General features: G+C 47.1%; 1 protein-coding gene across 1 annotated transcript in view; it reads left to right on the forward strand.

Annotated features, from left to right (window-relative positions):
* Positions 1–4380: 4380 nt before the first annotated feature.
* Positions 4381–19462, forward strand: part of SORCS3 (sortilin related VPS10 domain containing receptor 3) — a 306718-nt gene continuing 291636 nt past the window's right edge. The window contains exon 1 of the mRNA XM_065672945.1: positions 4381–5163. Coding sequence (XP_065529017.1) covers positions 4594–5163 — 570 coding nt within the window. The 5' untranslated portion in view covers positions 4381–4593. The remainder of the gene's footprint in view (positions 5164–19462) is intronic.

Genomic DNA, 19462 nt, shown 5'->3' on the forward strand with positions numbered 1-19462 from the left:
TCCTTAGTAAACAAGACAGCATTATCACACAGCTGCTTTGTTTTCCAGTGACTGGTCTCACACATAATAAATAGGTTAAAGTTAACTGAAGCAAGCATTGATTTTTCTCTTAGTACATGTGGGATTTCCTCCCTTGGGAGTGCTTGAGCAATGTGGGAGACCTTCAGGGTGGATGCATGTGTGTGCAGATTATGCCGTGTATTGGGGCATTTCTTTCTCCCCACTTTAAGTTTTCCTCTTATGATCTCTTCCCCAACTCCCCCATTTCTTTCAGGCTCTAGCAAGTAAGGTTCCTGCTCCCACTCAGAAATTTCATGGGGTGATAGTGATGGTGAGACACACAGGGAGGCTTGAGTGTGTGCAGTGCTGAAGCAGCAGAGGGGCATGGAGCAGTGATGGGCAGACCTAGGCAGAACAGAAGGGATGGGGTACTGGGGAGGAGGTCTACAACCAGCAGTGGAGGTACTGATGGTGAAGTTATTGATGTGTGATAGCAGTTAACTCCTTGGTTTATTTTATTTTTCTGTGAAATGAAAATCGCAGAATAGGAAAAGAAATAAAAGAAACCCCCAAATGATCAGTGCTGCTTTAGAAGGCTTTGGCATGAAATGATTGTCAGGCTTTATTTGTTTCTTTCTTTAGACAGTGTCGTTAGACTCCCCTCCATCCCCTCCAAATCATCTTCTCCAACCAAACATAACTTCCCTAATTGTCTTTCTCTCCTTAATTGAACCCAGTCCCCCCTTGGTTATAGGCATATTCTACTCCTTTATATTTGTGACACAATTTCCCTTCCGGAACATTTGCTTACTTGCTTACTTAGAGATCTTCTGCCTTGCCTGGTGTTATGGCATATGGTTGCCTTACATCAATTAAAAGTCAACATGGTCCAACAGAATATAGCACCAACCCCTGCTTCTTTGAATGGCTGTTTGCAGCTGGGTGGGGATTAAAGCAGATTGTAATGGATTAGACCAAGGATTAAAACAGCCTGTAATGGATACTGTGTTGAATTATTCCATTTCTATTCTTGGATATAGACCGTGAAAATCTAGGGTTGTCAGATGACATCTTCATGTCACCGTGCCATGCAAGAGGCCAGGTTTCTAAGCAAAATCTGATGTTCCTGCAGCAAGGATGGTACAAACTGGAAAAGCCCCTTTTCTCTGTGCTGCAGATGGGCACGCAGTTCGCTAATCGTGCAGGAGATGGGGGTGTTGCTCACATTACCTTTGTTTTCTAGAGAAGGAAAGGGACTAGAGAAGAGCACTGCTGCTTCTCTCTTTGGCACTGGTACCTCTGCTAAGAGCAGGGAAATCCGCAGCCGAGAGATTTCAATAGTCCTAGCTCATCAGTGAGACTTCAGCTTGCGTCGTGTTATTTAACAGTAAAAAGCAGGCACTGATGAAGGGTCTTGAGGATTTTCTTTGGAAACACCTTCTTGTGGGTATCTGTCTGAAAAACAAACGCCTGGGGTAATCTTGCTAAAATAGTATGAACTGAATGTCTGGGATTGTCCCTGAGTGTGGCAGGTGTGGATGATACAGAGGATGATTTTAGCTGCAAGTAAAAACTCGTCTGCAGGGTAGGATAGATCTGTTATCGTGGTGATGAGAGTACTGCCTGAAAGACAGTGTTGATGAACACACCTGTGCATGAAGCCCATCACATTCTGTGCCATGTCCAGCACAGCCTGGCTCCTGTGGTGACAAAGAGTGATGAGGTGGACACAAAGCAATGCCTGGCGCTGGCAGGAGTTAGGAAAGGAGATGTGTCCACAGGGTCCTATCTTGGCGTTTGTGGGCTTCGGTTGTGAAGTCAGGGATAGTGCTGCACAAATGAGTGGCTGATCCAAGTGTAAACAAGGGCTGGGGCTTAAACAGTATCCAGAAAGGCTGAGAAGATTAATGGGACTGGGTGGACTGCACAACGGTTAAGCAGTGGCAACTGCTAGTAGCACCACGGTAGCTTTTACTTTGTGATGACAGGGGTTCTGAACATGCAGAAATTTTCAGGAGTAGCAGTGAGCTGCTGCTGGGTCCTAAGGGACTGGAGAATCATAGAAAGGTTGATAAAGACCTTAAGATCGCCTAGTTCCGACCCCTGCCATGGGCAGGGATGCCTCACACTAGACCATGTCTCCCAAGGCTTTGCCTGACCTGCCCTTGAACACTGCCAGGGATGCAGCATTTGCTACTTCTTTGGGCAGAGAAACTTTAATTGTAACGCAAGGACAAGTTCTGCGTGTCACAGCTGCAGCCTCAGTGTGGGAGGGTGACATTAGGTGGGCAGCACATCCCTTCACAGTGCAGAGCAATGGCAGGATCCAGGGGTGTTATGCTGCTGATGCCATGGACCTGGGGACACTGTTCTTGCAGCAGTTGATCTAGGGAGACAATTGAGATCGTGTTCCTGAGCATACTACGTTGTTCTGTTATAAGCAGTGGGGGGATGGCCTGGCTCTGTGCACACAGGTGCGTGTGACTCGCTCAATCCCTTCGCCCAGGGTTTTATGGATAGATTCTTGCTGAGCCCCACGTCACTGCTCCCACACAAATGAAATGTCATCTCCTAAACGTTTTGGCAGCGTACTTTGAAAATGAGCCGATTCCAAGCCAGAAATAACATCCGCTGGGCTGGGGGCGGGTGATTTGTTTCCTCTGCCCCCACCTCCCACTTTCCCTCTCTGCGTGGGGATTTGCAGCGCCCGTGGGTTGGAGCCCCCACCGCGCAGTGACCGGCTTGCTCAGCCTCCCCACACTCCCCATCCTCCTTCCCGGAGCTGTCAGCGCTTTTCCTCCTACCCCGGACCCTCTTTTCAGGCCGGCAGAACAGCCATTTAGCTGCAGCTCCCGCCGCTGGCAACAGGCATCGGTGCTCGCAGTCACCTCTCCCTTCATCCTGCTCTCCCCAAGCCGGGCTGCTCGGACTCCCCCGCCCCGGTCAGACGCCTGCAGCAGGAGGTGGCTAAAGAAGCCTCAGCGCGGGCACAGCCATCACCGATCCGCTCTCTGTCCCTCTCTCCCTCCGCTCCCTCCCGGGCTCCATGGAAGACCCACGATAGGCGGGAGAAACTGTTGAGCCGTCCCCGCGTTGGGACTGACAAGGCGGGGGGGGGGGGGGGGGAAGGACCACGGGGAGAGCCTTGTAGTTGGTGGATCCGTCCTTGGACGGCAAAGAATGGCTGATGTGGTAAGTGGGCGGGTGGGACGATTAACAAAACGCTAATTATTGCCACTTTTGAAAGGGAGGAGGAGAACGGGGAAAGGTCTGCCGTGGGTTTGATCTAAAGGGAAGAATGTGCCGACGTGTTGCTGCAATGAATCTCTCCGGAGGAACGTGACACAGGCACGGGTGGCAGTGACCAGGGTGACCCCCGGGACGCCGGGGCTCGCCTTCGCACAGTTCGATTAACTCAAACCTTGCCCGGGGGCTGAAGCTGCAAAGCCTCCTTGGGCTTTGCCCAGCAGAAAGGTGGTGTCCTGGCCGGGGGAAATGTGGCATCCCTGCGATGGGAGCGGGAGCGCTGCGCTGCCATCATCTAGAGATACATATCCCTCGCTCTTTCTCCCGACACAGTCCCGAGACGCTGCTGCAGTGAGATAGCTGCCTGCAGACACTGCCCTTTCTTGGGTATTCGCCCCCCAGACAAACCCTGCCAGCCTCCCTTCCCGGACGGTGATACGGTTGCTGGGATTCCCATGCACACGAGAGAGTTCCCTCTGCCGGGAAGCCCCGCTCGGGACGGTCACATCTTCATTCCCGGAGCCGGATCTGCTGGGCTGCTGAGCCCGTCGGTACGGGGGAGTCACCCAAAAGCCACAGTCACCCAGGCTGGTTGCGTTACACCCCTTCCCCAAGTCCAGCGTTTGTGCATATATAGGCACGCACATAGGGTGAGCAATACCTACGCTGCTGTAGATACGAGTGCATGTAAATACACATCACGGGAAAGGCTGAGTGACGGCTGCTCTCAGGCAGGAGAGCAGCCTCGGGCAGGAGCTCACAGACCGAATCAGGAGCAAAGACTGAGCGATGCTCGCGCTGATTCGGCGCGGGGTCCGTGTCCCGCTCCCGCCCCCGGCCCCGCTCCCGGCCCCCGGCGGCGAGGCGCGGCTGGGAGCTCGCTGGTGTATTTCAGCGGCGGCGGCGGCTTGGCAAGGCTCGGGGCTCCTCCCCCCGTGTGGTGTTACCCTCTCACTTGATCAAATCCTTGAACGTGAACAGTTTCACTGAAAAGCACTTTTGAAAAAAAAAAAAAAACCAAAAAAAGGAGAGAGAATCCACCAACAGCAGGGACAGAATCCAACAACCGGGGAGAGTTGGGATTTTTGTTCTTTTTTTCCTTCTTTCCTTTTTTTTTATCCCCTTATTTTTTTTTTCCTTATTTTTTTTTTCCTGGTCATCGTCTCAGAGGCTGAGGAAGAGGGAAGAGAAAGAAGAACAGCGAGAGAAAGAGGAGCCTTTCGCAAATACTAATAATTATTATAATTAGAAGCCGGCCCCTTTCTCTTTAAAGAGAAAAAAAAAAAGCCTAACCGCAGCGGCTCGCCCCCCTCCCTCTCCGAGCCCCCCGACTCGCTCCGCAAAGGCATGGAGAAGGGGACCAACTGCTTTCCGACCTGCCACACCATTTTTCTCGCCTGGACATGGCTCTTACTCCTCTCTTGGTGTTGCACCGGCGCCGAAATAACTTGCAGATCCTGCTCGTCTCCATCGCCCTCCTGGCCGGCATCCTCGTCTCGCCTTAGGCAGGAGCAGCGACCGCCGCCGCCGCCGCCGCGGGGATTACGGAGCTGGCCGGGCGGCCGGGCGCGGGGCTCGGCCGGCGCGGACCCGCTGCCGGGCGGGGAGCCGGGGGGCCGCTCGGGGCCGCGGGGAGCGCCGATCCGCTCGGCGGGGGCGGGAGGCGGCGCGCTCGGGGGCCGGGGCCCGGCGGCGCCGCGGAGCCGGCGGAGCAGCGAGGGGCGCTCCCGCGGGGTGCCCGCGGCCGAGGGGCAGCGCGGCGGCAGGGCTCAGCCCCGCGGGCCGCTGGAGGAGGGCAGAGCGGCGCGGGTGCGAGGGGCAGCGGAGGAGCTGAGGCTGAGCAGCACCACCTTCGCGCTCACCGGGGATGCGGCGCACAACCAAGCCATGGTGCACTGGTCCGGCCACAACAGCAGCGTGAGTACCGACCCGCGGACCCGACCCCAACCCGGCTCGGTTTGGCGGGGAGGGAGCCGCGCTTGCCGCTGCGGCAGGGGTTACGCGGAAGAGAGGGGCGCTTGGTGGGCACCTTGCTCTGGTCACCGCAGGGAGGGAGACGTGGAGCGGTGGCAGCAGAAAAAAGTTTTCCCTCGGAAAGATGGGGAATGGGAACACCTTTCTTCCCCCGCCCCCAGGCAGAGCTGCGATCGCAGGGGCAGTGCGATCGGAACGCCGCCAAAGGGGCTGGGCTGGCTGGAGCTTTCCCCTTTGCTCAGGGAAGACCCCCTGCTCCCCACTCCGCTCTGTCCCATGTTCCTGAACAGCTGGGTCCCCTCTCTCTCTGATTCTTCATATGTAATATCCACCTCGGCACGCTTCGCTGCCTCTGTGCCAGGGGGGTGAGTGATGTACAGTGGTGGTGGAAAAGCCCTCCTGTTCCCTGCTCTGTACGCTGGCGACAAGAGAGTTCCTATTAAGTCATTTAAGGGTGGAAAGCCCCAGAGCATGTTGAGGGTCTCACTAAGGAGGCAGATAGTGTAAGCACAGTGAAAAGTTTATTAAAGATCAATGGCATGTCGTGCCTTTTCCCTGTAGGCAGTAATAATGAGTCACTGAAGTGCCCCTCAAAGTCTGTGGGACTCTGTATAGGGGTGTGTGTGGGGTAGGTGTCCCAAGATCCCACACGCCATAGTGCCACGGTAGAGCAGGACCCTCCCTCACACCCTGCTTTGCAATGCCTGGCAGATGACTGTGGACAAAACTTCAACTTTCTTTTAACTTGGAATCAGCCATACTATTTCCATTCTGATGTAAAGTCTGAGAACAGGCATAACTTAAAGGTCTCCAGGAAACCTTTATGTCTGGTGACAGTATTCCCATTATTCTGATTATTATAGCTTGTCATTGCCTTGAAAATGCCTCTTTTATTGTTTTGCTACTATTGGAAATGGGCATAAAGCAATTAACAGCATGAAACAGATCAGCCGGATTTTCAGATACATTCTTCATGAAACTTATTAGTCATTAAAAAGCAAATTGTCTATCTATCTATCTGTGCACCAGCTATAGCTTCATAATGTGCAATTCAACCACCTCTTTATTTTACTGACTGGAAGTTTTTTTTCCCTATTTAGTATTACTTAGGCTATAATCCTGACAGCAATGTAGATGTTACTTTGATTTAACCAATTTTTTAAAGGCAGTTGTGTTTGCCAGACATGGATTCCACTCTCATTAAAGCTGAAAGCAAACATTCAAGAGAAAACAGCTGTGTGGTACATTTTAGCACTATGCTTGTCTCAAGGATTATTTATGTTTAATATAACATGGCATGTAATGAGGAAAACAACCTATGTTCCCTCTCTTTCCTTTCATTTTGGTGCTGAATCAAGGGGTGTTGAGCAAAAGAAGCTGAAATACCCCCCATCTCTTCCCAGCATGGATTTTTGAGTATTTCTGGTTGAAGAAGCAGAGAAAACTCATTCTGTAGGCATTTACTGGGGAAAGAAAGGTTATTTTTTTCTAAAGTGCAGGTCAGAAAGTGATTTGCCTCCCTTTTTTTTTTTTTTATTTTTACAGAAATATGCCATTTAAATAACTAGTTTCCTTTATTGATTAACTCCAGGTGACTAAGAAAGGTAATAAAGGTAATTGTTCACACACTGAATATCTTGAGGTTTTGCACCTGAAGATACTGTGCGTTAAAAGCTTCCAACTCAAAAGCGCAAGCAAAAGGCTGGTGGTTATTGCCAGTGTGGTGTTTGTAGGCAGGAAAAGCAAGCATGTTAATAAATACTAGTCTTACCTTTTTGTGATTTTTCTTATGCAAAGCTTACTATCTCGAGACTTTCTGTCCCATCTCTTGAAGGAAACACGCTCCATTTAGTGATTAATTGGATTTTTTTTTTAACAGTTTAGAGGGAAAGTTAAATGCTTGAACCTGGGTCCTTTTATTTAGCAGCAGAGAAGGCTGAATCCAATGCCAGCTTTTCTGCTGCAGTTGAGTTTTTACCTGATTCTGAGCACTGGTGTCAAGCAGTTGCCCAAGGTCACTCAGGGAAACAGTGTGGCTTTTGCCAGCCACATCAGTTCCCAGTCTATCCCTTCAAAACATACATTTTCTTAGGTCATAGTTAGATATAAAGCAGCAGGAAGGTGTTTTGAAAATGGACAAAAGATGGTAACTCGTGTCATGATCATGCCAGATGACTTAGGAGAGCAGGTAGAACATGTCTGTATGTTGTTACTTTCAGGCTACCAAAGCAGTAAAGAGGCACACAGCTTGCTTTTACCAATGGTCTGTTCCTTGAACAGACTTCAAACCCTATGTTTTTTGCCGCTTACGATTTATTAAAAATGTGATCAATCACATTTCATGCAGTGAAGCAGTGTATTTCAAATCATACATGGGTGGTGGGGGATTCCTAACAACTGGGTGAATTTGCAAAGGGGAGAAAGCATGGTAATAAAAAAATGATGCTTTTACTGGGACATACAGATCTACAGACACTTTGCAAAAAGGAGATGTTTGCAGGGGCTGCACATCCTGTTACCTGGAATGTTAAAAACCTCCAGTGTGTTTTTATAGCTATTATTTTAAGAGCAGCTCCCTCTCCCTCCGTCTCCTATCCCCCTTTTCTCCCATGTCCCTCAAATCTCAAATTAACCTTATTAAAAAATAATCCCTTCCAGGCAACAAACTTTTGTTTCTCCATTTGCACATAGTGAGGTCAGGATCAGGATAGAGGCAAAAGGCTGGTGAGATCAGGGAATTCGGGTTCTCTGCTTTGTCCTGCCCAGAGGCTTTTTCTGTGACCTTAGGAAAGACAATTAACCTCTCCGGATCTCCTCTTCCATGTTAAATGAGGATAGTACTACTTAGCTACCACAAAGTGGTGATGTGGAGCAGAATTCATTTCTGCTTTATGCGATACCTGAAGATCTTTGAGTGGAAATTGTTAGGAAAATGCAAGAATACTGTTCTGTGTAGAAATGAGGTTTGTGCTGTCTGTGTTCTTCAGAACAGGAGGTGCCTAAATTCAGTAGGTCTTATATTAGAAAAGGCAAGACTTGTAGTTGGGCTTCAAGTATCAGTCTGCCCTAATGGTATTTATTGAGAGGTCACTGAAGCTCTTGAGGGACCTAGTAAAGATCAGTTAAAACGTTGGGGTTTTTATTGCTCAGCCTTTCTGAAGGAAGGAGAATTTTTATGAAAACTGCTGTTATTCCCAGAAGATCTGCAAGCCTTTCTTTTTTCAAAGCCATTCCCTTCTGAACACACACTGTGCATAAATGTGCATTTGGTGAGCAGTTGTACCCTCTACACTTGTTTTCCCTCTCTCTCGATGATTATGTCATTGCATGAAAATTTCCCTTGGTCTGCTCACCAGATGATGCTCTCTTCCACCTCCCTGTGAAGATGATCTATTTCCTTAGATTGTCTTGTTTTCCTTCATCTCTCCCTGATTTCTGGGGTAAGGACCTGCAAAAAAAAAGAATATGCAGCAGCACCTTCAATGCTGTTACAGCTTTAAATCTCACTATCTTGTTAATTGACGATAGTTTTCTCAAGAGATTTCAACAAGCTGCAGTGGATAAAACACACTCAGGTTGTTCTGCTGATATGATCACTGATATGATATGATCCTGATATGATCATGTGATATGTTTACCACTAGTGGAATGGTAAACAGATACTGTTGTCATTAGGTTTCAGAGGAGCCAGTCTGATGAATGTAGCCGTTCATAGGAAGTACTTGATTATGTCCATGCTTTTTCCATGATGGAAATGCTACAAATTCTGTGGTGGTGTGGGCGAATTTTTGTTGTTTTTCATTTGTTTGTTTTTAATATACGAAGCAAAGATGAACATTTTTAGCTTTCTTCTAACCTCTAGAAGACATTTGCAATCCATTATTTATGTAGAGGCCTCAGCTTATGATCATAGTCTGGGATAGCGTGGGATACACAGGTATCCCATGTATACATGCCTTTGCCTTTCTAGGAACCAGAAGCAAACTTCAGGCTTAAAGATGACAAAATGTACTGTAATGCCACAGTAAGAGCAAGAGATGGCATTTGTGTAAGGCATGTGCAATATTTCACTTGCTTCAGCCAGGCCTAGCTCCTATATGATCCTAGGGGTTGGATTTTTCATACTGTTGGGAAAACGTGATCTGCGTATTTTAATCTCCATGCGGTGCAGCAGTGCATAATTTAAACAAGAAGTACAGTGTGCCCAAGTGATATAGCTGCTACTGTGCAGACCATGCAGCTGCATTCATGGCTGGCCTTATGATCCAGGCTCTGAAAGTTGGGGAAGGCAACCAGCTGGTGAGAAGCTGGACTAAGGCCTTGTTTTATCTTGTCAGCCATGTTACACTGTTTTGTCCAGAGGTCTAGTCAGCCTGTGGCTGTCATCTCTGGAGTTAACATGGTTGTAAGATTCACTCCAAGACTGGGAATATGAGATGTCTTTGGGACAAGACACTGCTAAAGAGGAGGCTAAGCACTACAGTAGCCTACAGCCACATGAAACAGAGTCAGACAGAAAGTGCAGCTTGTTTTACCAGTTGAAGAGGGATTAACATGTGGCAACAGCCAGAACGTACGTCAGATTGGACATTAGGAAGAGTATCTTCCCAAAGAAGTTGGTGCAGCAGGACACTGAAAAGTTTTAGGAGTCTGTCTTTGGAGATTTTCAAGCCTGACATACTCATGATCTGATGATAGCAACCCTGCTCTGAATAGGCTTCTGTGATTCTTTCCCTCCTGCTGCCACTGATCCTATTCCCTAATCCTGTGCAAGCTCTGGCAGTGAAAAGCAGGTTGTACAAGTTCTCGCAGTGAAGTCTGTCTCTTCCGGGAATGATTCTTCTGAATGCTGTTGGCAGTGGTCTGGTGTGATCTGCTAATGTACTGGTGGTTTGATGCTGAGACATTACTCACTCCCATGGCGAATTACAAGCTGGGGAGGCTGATGGGCTTGCTGTGTGCCAGGTAGTTTTTCATTAAGATGCCTAGCAGTGCAGTGTGCGATGGGCAGAATTAGATGGGCAGTATTTGCAATTCCAAATAGACTGCTATGCTTGGAAGGGAGGAAGGGGAGAAAATGAATCTTTAGGCAGGCAATGCAGCATTTAGTTGTCAGCCATGGGTAACTGCTCCAACAGTCCAGTTGGATTTCAGTCTGAAATGTTTACTCCTAGAGTGCAAAATGGTGATGGAGCAATCATACTAATTGCACTGCATTTGGTAGATATTTTAATTGCTATTTTATACTGTTTCTGTCTCAAATGGCTTTTGGCTAGGTTGTGCTCTCATTGCCATTTGAAGGTAGGCTGGTTGTATCACAATGTCTTGATGCATTTCCACTTTTCCACTACCTTTAATAATGAAGTTTGCCACTAAAGTCCTTCTCCAGGACTTTGCCAATCCATTTTTAATTCATATTCAAATACAAGATGGGGAAATAAAAATTAAACTCTTGCATGGCAATTGCTTTTATGGTTGAGTCAGCAGAGCAAGAATAAGGTGTCTGGAAAATACTTTTTGAGCTATCTCTCTCTAGGCTGGTTTCATTACAAAGTCAGGTTGATGTCCAGTGGATGAGCGTTGATGTTGCTTGTGGATTCCCAGAAGCTGGCATCTGCCCTGGGCCATTACCCTGCCTAGCACAGCAAGCTGTCAGTGTAGCTTAGAGCCCAGTAACAGAACTGCTCCTGTTCTAGGTGCCTGTCAGCAGTGTCCCTTCAGGCCTCAGCACTCAGACTTCTTCATGACAAGGGGTGAGGCCCAGAATTTGTGGCTAAGCTTTCACAGTGATTTAAATGCAAACAGAAAAAAAAAGCCCTATATGATTCTTTAATTTTTTTTTTTTTTTATGAAAAACAATCATCCAATTAGATGAAGAAGTATTTTGAAAATGGGTTTGAGCAGTTAATTGATGTTTGGAAGGAGAAATTTTTCCCAAAAGGGAAGTGAGATGAGACAAATATTTTCTTAAATGCAAGGCTGGGGGAAGATGAAATTTTCTCAGAGTTTCCAAATTTATAGCTGTATTTGTAGTAGAGATTGTAGAAAAAATATGAAGGCAATGTCATCTATTGGGCAAAGCACAGGTTAAGGAGCTAAAGATTTTTAATGCTGGTTGTACTAAAGAACACTGGAAGCCAGCGCTGCAAACAGTCAAGACTTTACTTAGGTTGTGTCATAGTGTCATGCTGCTTAAGTTCCCTGGGTATCTGTAGATAGAATGGAGGAGAGCAGTACCTGCTTACCTGAGCCAGTGCTCTCTTATCCAGATTAATTTCAGGATTAAAGGCCAAGCCTGAGCTCATGTTTGGGATTGGTTCCAGGACAATTGCGAAGAACCTGTTGGTTATGGAGTTAACAGTGGGGTTTGGAAGGGATCTGGTCAAATTTATCTTCCAGTGCAAATCTGTTTGAAGGTGTGTGGAGTTTATTCTGCTTTTAATCAAGACAGTAAATTAAATTACCTGTTCCTTTAAAAGCACTGAATGCTGTAAATGCAGAAAGTCCCCAAAGCACCAAAGTCTTTGGTTAGATCCTTAAACTAATGTAGGATTGATTTAGGTCAGTTTACTGTAGTTGAGGATTCAACCTGCAGCATCGTTATTAACATTTCCTCTATGCAAAAAGAAGGACATGGCAGTATTTCCTATCCTGCCATTATGGGGTGTTGTGAGACCGAGGGAACTGCATAAAGTTTGCTGCATGTTTGAAAGGGTGGCTGTGTGGGTGTTAAACGTATTAGATAAATAATCTGCTATGGAAATTTTAGCGTCAATTCCCAACCGTTGTTGCCAGCAGAGTCCCGGCCTATACTAAAAATCAGAAAAGATTGGTGCTGAATAATCAAACCACTCTTTTTTCCTTCCCTCTGAACCCTCAAGGGGACCTGATTGCTCTCCCACTGAAATGAGTGGCAAAACCCTCTTGTTCAAGGAGGGTCCCTGACACTGAAGCCGTCACGATGTTTTTCCCCTTTCATGTTCTGATACGCGACACAAATGCTAGCCAGGCAGATGTGCAGAGCACTACAGGGCCTCTGTGCCCAAAATAGCATCACTTTTAATTAGCTCCGGTGTGATTTGGATGCCTTGGGGTGCATGCTGTAGGAAAGGGTGCCGGGTTGCTGGTGTGTGGAAAGCAGAGCTGGGCGCTAGAGGGAGCGTGGGCATTTGCTAAAGGAAGAAAGACACCGCAAAGGGTGGGAGGGGAGCTGGGGCCTGGGAGATGCACGCTGGAAAGACAGGCGCTGCTGAAATATTGATATGAAAACCCGCTTGGAGTCATTGACTCTGTGAAACTCCTGCTGTCGGGGCTTCCCTCTGCGGGAGAGGAAAATCGTCTTAGCCTGCACTCGGCCTCGGTAAAGCATTTCACTCTCCCTTGCAGCTGATACTGCCTGCCTTTCATGTGGTCTCTAATTGCTGCCAGGCCTTTTTGTGAAGCTGGGAGTCCCTGTGCCGTGATTTCTTATCTGCTCTGGTCACCTCCAGCCTTAGTCCTGTGCCTGTAAAGCCACCAGCATCCTCCCTACACAGTGCTGCTGGGCTGGGAGAAGGGATGATGTTAACATTTACAGTGCCAGGAAGCAGCAGTCTGAATCCTGGCTGCTCCTGACTGATGCAGTGTGTACTTTATCTCCTCAAATGCCGTGCTCCGTTTTGACTTCGGGACTAGCCTCCGAGGGTAGCTGCTGATCTTCTCTCCTTCCTACATTCATTGCTCCTCTCCTGGTGCCTGATCTGCAGAGGATATGCTTGTCCTGACAGGTCCCTGCCACTTAAGACTTTTTGACCAACATTTTGACCAACTTGAGGTTGTTGCACAAATCTTAGTGTTTCTCTCTCTCCTTTTCTTTCTTATGAGTGTGTGGGGGACAGAAGGGACCGGAATTCATCCCAGTCACTGCATGATGGCACAAAATAACATTTCTTCCAGGGAAAACTGGTTCTGCTTACTGGTGTCCTGGGGACTAAAATAGATTTTTGGGACTTGGAAAAGTTAGGAATGAGACACAGCAAATCACTTTGGTCAGTAGTGGGCTACAGGCCTCAGGATCCTAAAGACAACTGCTTCGGCACTGCTTCAGACGCTATTTATGTATCTATAGACCAGTCTATAATGTGTGGGTAGTGCTGGTACATTTTCAGTGGACAGTGATGCTGCTGATACAGAATCTCTAGGGCCAGAAGGGACCTCTGGATTTCATCCAGTCCAACCTCCCTTCCAATGCAGGGCCACTTTGAGCAGGTTACACAGGAACATGTCCAGGCAGGTTTTGAATATCTCCAGAGAAGGGGACTCCACAGGCCCAGGGTCAGCATGTTCCAGTGCTCTGCCATCCTCAATGTCAAGAAGTTCTTCCTCACGTTAAGGTGAAACTTCTTACGTTTCAGTTTATGGTTTCAGAAACTTTTTCTATTCAGAAATTTCACTCCAGAAATGTGTTGAGCCCCTTGTGAGGATTTGGTAGGGGACTCCAGTGAGGACTTAGTGGAGCGGAATACATGAGCACAGAGCTCCTACTGACTTTCAAGGCAGAGAGAAAAACATGAGTTGAGTTCAAATGTGCTTCCTTGGGTGCCAGAGGAGAGCAGGCTGTGCATGGAGGTTTTCTTCATGATTTTTTTGATTTGCCATTATGCCTAATGGGGGTGTGCATTGCCCCACGCGTTGGCTTCCCTATGTACAAGGAAGAGTTAACTCACATTGCAGTGTTGTTGCTGAGACTTAAAATGGATGGATATTTGCAAAAGCTGTTGGGTGGGTGAGAATATATAAAGTATGATTATTTAGCTCTTGCCAAAATGTTTAAGGACCTCATGGATGCAGGGAGGAAGGAGTGGGAGCTCTAATTGGTTGCTAGTCTTTCCCTGTGGTTTGTGCCTGATTGGAAAATCCCCCCAGCTGTGATCAATACCATCAGGTGCAGGCAAACAGAGCTGCTTGTCTGCAGTCTTTATTTGCCTTTGTTAGAAGGCTGAGGGAGAAATTCTTTCTGCATAAGGTAGGGGGATGGATGACTCTGTATTCATGGGCATTTCTCTGTTCCAGGCTTCCACCAAACCTTGCCAGTTTTGTGCTTGCAGGGTGACAGACATGGCTGTACTCATAAAGTATACTGCCTCCTAAAATATACTGCCTCCTTCATCTGTGTATTTCAAAGGTCACTAAAAGGAAGATCAGATGGTCTTTGTTGTTGGTTTTGGTTGGGGCTTTTTTGAGAAACTTAAGGCATGCAAGAGAGGAGGGATCTGCTCTGGGTTGTGCTGCTGATCAGAACTGAAGTTGGAAGGCAGGTTTTCTGACTCCTGTCCCTTATTGGTATGGTTCCTTAATGACAAAGGACTTAATGTCATCTGCCACAGTTCAGATGCTAGGTATATTTTATTATTAGAAGTGATTGTATGAAAGAAAGGAAAAACAGGTGAGAAGAGGAGCTAAGATGGGGAAGAACAGGACTCTCAATAATGGAAAAATGTGCTCAGCTAAAATCATTAACAGATTGAACAAGTTAAAGCACTGCAAAATTCTGTCTGAAAGTGATTTAAGAAGCATTCTTTTTCTGCTGTTCTAATCACTTTACCAGTATGGCTTTCCAGATCTCAGTTATTTCAAATTGAAGCTCCTTTTGAGCTGGATGAGAATTGACATAGTGGGACTGTGGGAGCCATGAATTTGGGCTTCCATTGGAAATACAGAGACAGGAGAGGGGTCACATCTGTCTGCTGAGGTGGTTGCAAGCTGGCTCGGAATTAAGTGATTTATTTGTGATGGGTTGGAATAATTTAGGATGGTGGTCATCACATGGCACGTGCTTGTGCAGTCTTGCCATGGAATAATGTACTAGGATTCAAACTTCAAGGGTGGTCTTAGCTTTCTGGAATCATTAGGATGTCTTCCACGCCCTTTGTAGGACACTTCACAGCCCAAGGGGAAAAGTGTCTGCTTCACACCCAGTGTAGGTGAAGAACTCCTGAGTGAGCCAGGGCAATTACATCTTCCCCCTGCCCTCTTGGATGGGGCCTCAGCTGGGTTTCCCCATGTCAGTCTTCCCTAAGGTGTAGAGCTGGGGCAGCATGTGAAGGGCATTGTCCTTGTTTTGCCACTCACAGTGTTTTTCCCAATCAGGAAAATGTTGGTAGCACTTGACACTATAATGGGAGTGTGAATGGGGGTGCTGAAGGGTGTCTGGGGCTGTGGTGCTGCGCTTCTGGACAGACCTGCTATCTGAACTGGCATGAACTCTTGTGTTTGCAGTGGGACAAGATTTTGCCTCTGTTTGGCTACCAAAAGCCTGGTGTAAGACACATGGCTGATGAGCCTGCAAGTAAAGAAACACGGTGACCCTGTGCATGGAAATCCTTGCTCACGCTGTGCGGTGGAAGAGGCAGGCAGATAGACAAACCTGTGTGTCAGATGAGGTTTATGAAAACCACATTTGGCGTGCATAAAGGCTTGCCTATGAGATGGTGAGATTGCAAGCCAGTATGGTAGGCATGCTACTCAAGAAATAGTGATCTTAGAAGACAGAGAATCTATATCCATGTGTACTTCGGCAGCTACTGGAGCAACACCAGGAGGAAGCCCCATGCGCTCACAGTGTCCGTGTCAGGTGTTACAGAGATATAATAGAGGTGGTCCAATCATCATTGTCCAGAGTTTTCTGGGTAGCTGAGCCTTAAACAGAAAAGCCTTCAGAAAAGCGTGCGATAGGATACAGCAGAGACAGATTTGGCCAGGGCGCCCCACTGGATTATGATTTCTGTTGAACGTTTTTGAGGCTCTGCCCCAATAGCCATGCTGAATGCTAAGTTATCTGGCCTGTGAGAGCTGTTTGCTCTCCAGAGGATCAAAAACTGACTAAGATGCCTGGTCATTTGTTAAGCAACAGAAGTTAGCCATCACTTACCACTGAACTACTTGCCCTTCCAGGGCTCTTCTGTCTCTTGGTGTTTTCTTTCATCTGTCATGATCCCTCATTCTGCTGCCCATTTGGAGCTGTAAATAGTGGCACATGGTGTACTTGGGTGAGCATTGCAGGCCTGCCCCAGGGCTGACTGTGGTCGATACATTGATCAGCTGGAGTCCTGCCAGCTGTGAGAATGGACACTGGGTGGCCTATGGCTCAGGCCAGATGTTATTTCGGGACCTACTTCTTCACTCAGCTGAACACAGCAGAGCTTTGTTTCTCTGTGACCTTTTTCCCCTGTTGAATTGAATTCAAACTGGTTAATGGGTTCCAAAGTTATCCCTCCCTTGCTAACCCACAGGCTGCGTGATCTGTTGCATCTAAAGCTGAAACTTGTTCTTACTGAAGGCAACCTAAACACAGCATCAGCACTGAGGAGGTCTTAATTTTCTTAATTAATGTTGCTCACTGTTTTTCCCCAGCCTGCCTGGGAACTGTGTTCTTTTAATCAAAAGGCAGCATTGCTGGTAGTGTAGCATTCTTGATTTGCATGTACTACATCTCTTTGTTGCAGGCTCAATTCTACCCTCTCTTGCTTTTAATTAATTTGAGATTATCTTCATTACTTGTTCCTACCTCACATGCTACAAGTAACAAAGCCTGCTTTTGAGTTGTGCTGAGGTTTTGTGCTGGTGGCTCTTAGCTTTCTGTGTGCTTTGTTTTCTATTCCTTATCTTTTGTGCATGCTTCCTGCAGTGCTACGGGAAACAGGCAATAAATTGGACTAGGGAGAAGGCGTCTTAGTGAAAGGAGAAAAGAGGCAGGTCTAACTCCAGCACTAAAGAATGAGATCAAATGTTAGATGGTAAAATAAAATGTTGGCGCATTTAGGAATGCTGTGTGTTCTGCAAAATGGGAGGGTCTCACCTTCTTCCCCAAAGACAAAGGTTACCAGTCACTAAAGTCACCTGAGCAGTGGAGGCTGTTCTCAGCTTGGGATCTGGGTGATCTGCAGATAGTTTTTCAAGTGCTCATCGTAGTGGAGACAAGGATGAGAGGCAAGAGCTTCTCATGGAACGTGTGAGGACACAGGAGTGAGTTGATATGTGTGTCAAAGCAAAGCATGCAGTGCTGCCGTTTCTGTGTCACAGCTCATGGGGAAATGCTTTCTGTAATCTTACTGATGAGACCTGTCTGTAATTTATTGCCCCTGGTAGTTAGCGGTTTATCAGTGCAAACCTTGCTATACCTGTGTTTATCAAAATGAGTTGCATGTGGGTACCTGACAGGAGAACGGGAAAGGGCAGAGTGAAGCTTCATGGGCTTTTTACTTCTTTTACAACCTCATTTCAATCACAATGGTCATATAAAAAATGTGTTTTAGAAAGGTAGAAGATACTATGCCTGTGTTTACATGTGTGTTAGGAGACGTGACCTGATAACTAAATAAATAAGTATATAGCTATTTAACTAAATAAAATGTAAGAACCATGTAACCAGAGATTATCAGGGTCTGTAATTTACCTGCTTTTCCTCCATTCCCTCTCAACACCCTCCTGCTGTAGCACACGTGCTGGAGTCCTTTCATATGTGATTGCAGATCCCCTCCTTCTCCTTCCCTTGCCACAGCCTTTAGAGAATGGCAGTGACCCACAGCCTCTGGTATGAGTCAGGAGTGTTGTGTGCGGTTGCATCTTGGCATCCGTCAGTTATACATCAAGTTCCTTAGGTTGAACGTTGTTGTTCATGTGCTGAGTTTGGAGCTCTCATAAAGCATGAGTCTTCCCTGGGTTCAGTTCTGCTCTGCTCTCATCTGCAGATCTAACTGCTCAAGAGACAGGAGGGAATGGCAGCAAGCTAGAAAAGAGCTGGCAATTAGCTGGGGTCCGTCATGCCTGTGGAGTTGTGGGGTTTTTAGAGATAAGTAGAAAACTCTGTGCAATGGCAAACATTTGGGAACAAGAAAGGCTTCTCCCCCCCAGCACCTTGCACAAATCCTGTGTATTAAAGAATGGTGTATATGATATGGATGGCATAGCCTTGCTCTTTGGGTTTTTTTTGACTGCATATACAGAATTTGAACTCCCTGGAGAGGAGGCAGTGTGGGCATTCCCTGCCAGCCTCTTCCTGCAGATCTGAGATATCAGTGATGATTAGTTGTGATGGGGGAAGTGTGGCCTTTCCCATTGTTTCTCTGTCCTTGATACCAGCCTGTCTCTGGGATGCTGGCCAGTTTTTCCTCACTTCCTGCCTCCTGACCATGGGGCCAGAAGATGTTTTGCTCCTGTGTGGTAGTCCCCTGTGGTGAATTCATGCTGACAGACAGTGCAGGTGACAGGGAAGCTGGTAGCTCTTTCAGGTTCATTCTTTATTTAAATTCTCTCCCTCCAGAGGAAAGCTTGTGCTTGACTTGTACTGATGCATTTTCTTGTGCATCCTTCTGCTATGGGAGCTCCTGCCCAGGGCAGGAACAGAGAATGAACCTAATGGAAGGAATTAGCACTAGGGGAAAAAGAAATAAGGTCCCCTGAACAAGGCATGCACAACTACTGGCTAAGTCTAACTCCCAGCGGGAGAGAAGGGAGGAAAGTGATTTTTTTGGAGCCAATGTGCAGGTGTCTGGGACATGGTCAGTTTGGGTTGGATGTGCCACGGCTGAATGCTATTTGACGTTATCTCAGACAAGAACTGGGCAGAGAAAGGCTGCCAGAAGGCTTTCCTCCTAGTTATTTAGGTCAGTAGAGTTGAATGGGTCATTCTTACCTGCCAGGGTGCATAAATTGTTGTCATGCAAGCTAAAACTTTAAACCACTCATTAAATAATCCGTCCTGCTATTAACCAAAGGGAAAGGAAGGATGTCCTTACCCTTTTAAGATGCACTGCTCAGCTCATGTTCATGGTCCAAAATTCACTCTGGTTTATGGCGATTTTATGCTGGTTTTGCTCCAATAGGGCTTGATTTATACTAGTGCCAACAGGATCCTAATGTGAATTTCTGTGTGCAGCGTTAGTTTGCCCGTGTGGATCTTCATGTACCTCCTTGGCTTTGTGCCCTTGATTTTATTTATTTTTCATTCTTCTTGAATGACCTGAGCTTGGGACAGTGGAAATGAGCTTCCTGATTGCGGGAAACATGACTAAGTCTGCAACTTGAGGGAGGAAGAAGGTATTGCCACTGTGGACAAGTATCTCCCTCCTGGTCTTTCAATGCTGGGGAACTTGGGATGTTCAAGTGCAAATTTGGTGGAGTGCACTAGCATGTGGTTGTGTTGCTGGCATTAGCAATGCAAACATTGATGTCCATTGGCTGCCAGTGATTTGGACACATTAGG

The sequence above is a fragment of the Lathamus discolor genome, chromosome 3, assembly GCF_037157495.1.
Source record: "Lathamus discolor isolate bLatDis1 chromosome 3, bLatDis1.hap1, whole genome shotgun sequence".
In the NCBI taxonomy this organism is placed as follows: domain Eukaryota; kingdom Metazoa; phylum Chordata; class Aves; order Psittaciformes; family Psittacidae; genus Lathamus; species Lathamus discolor.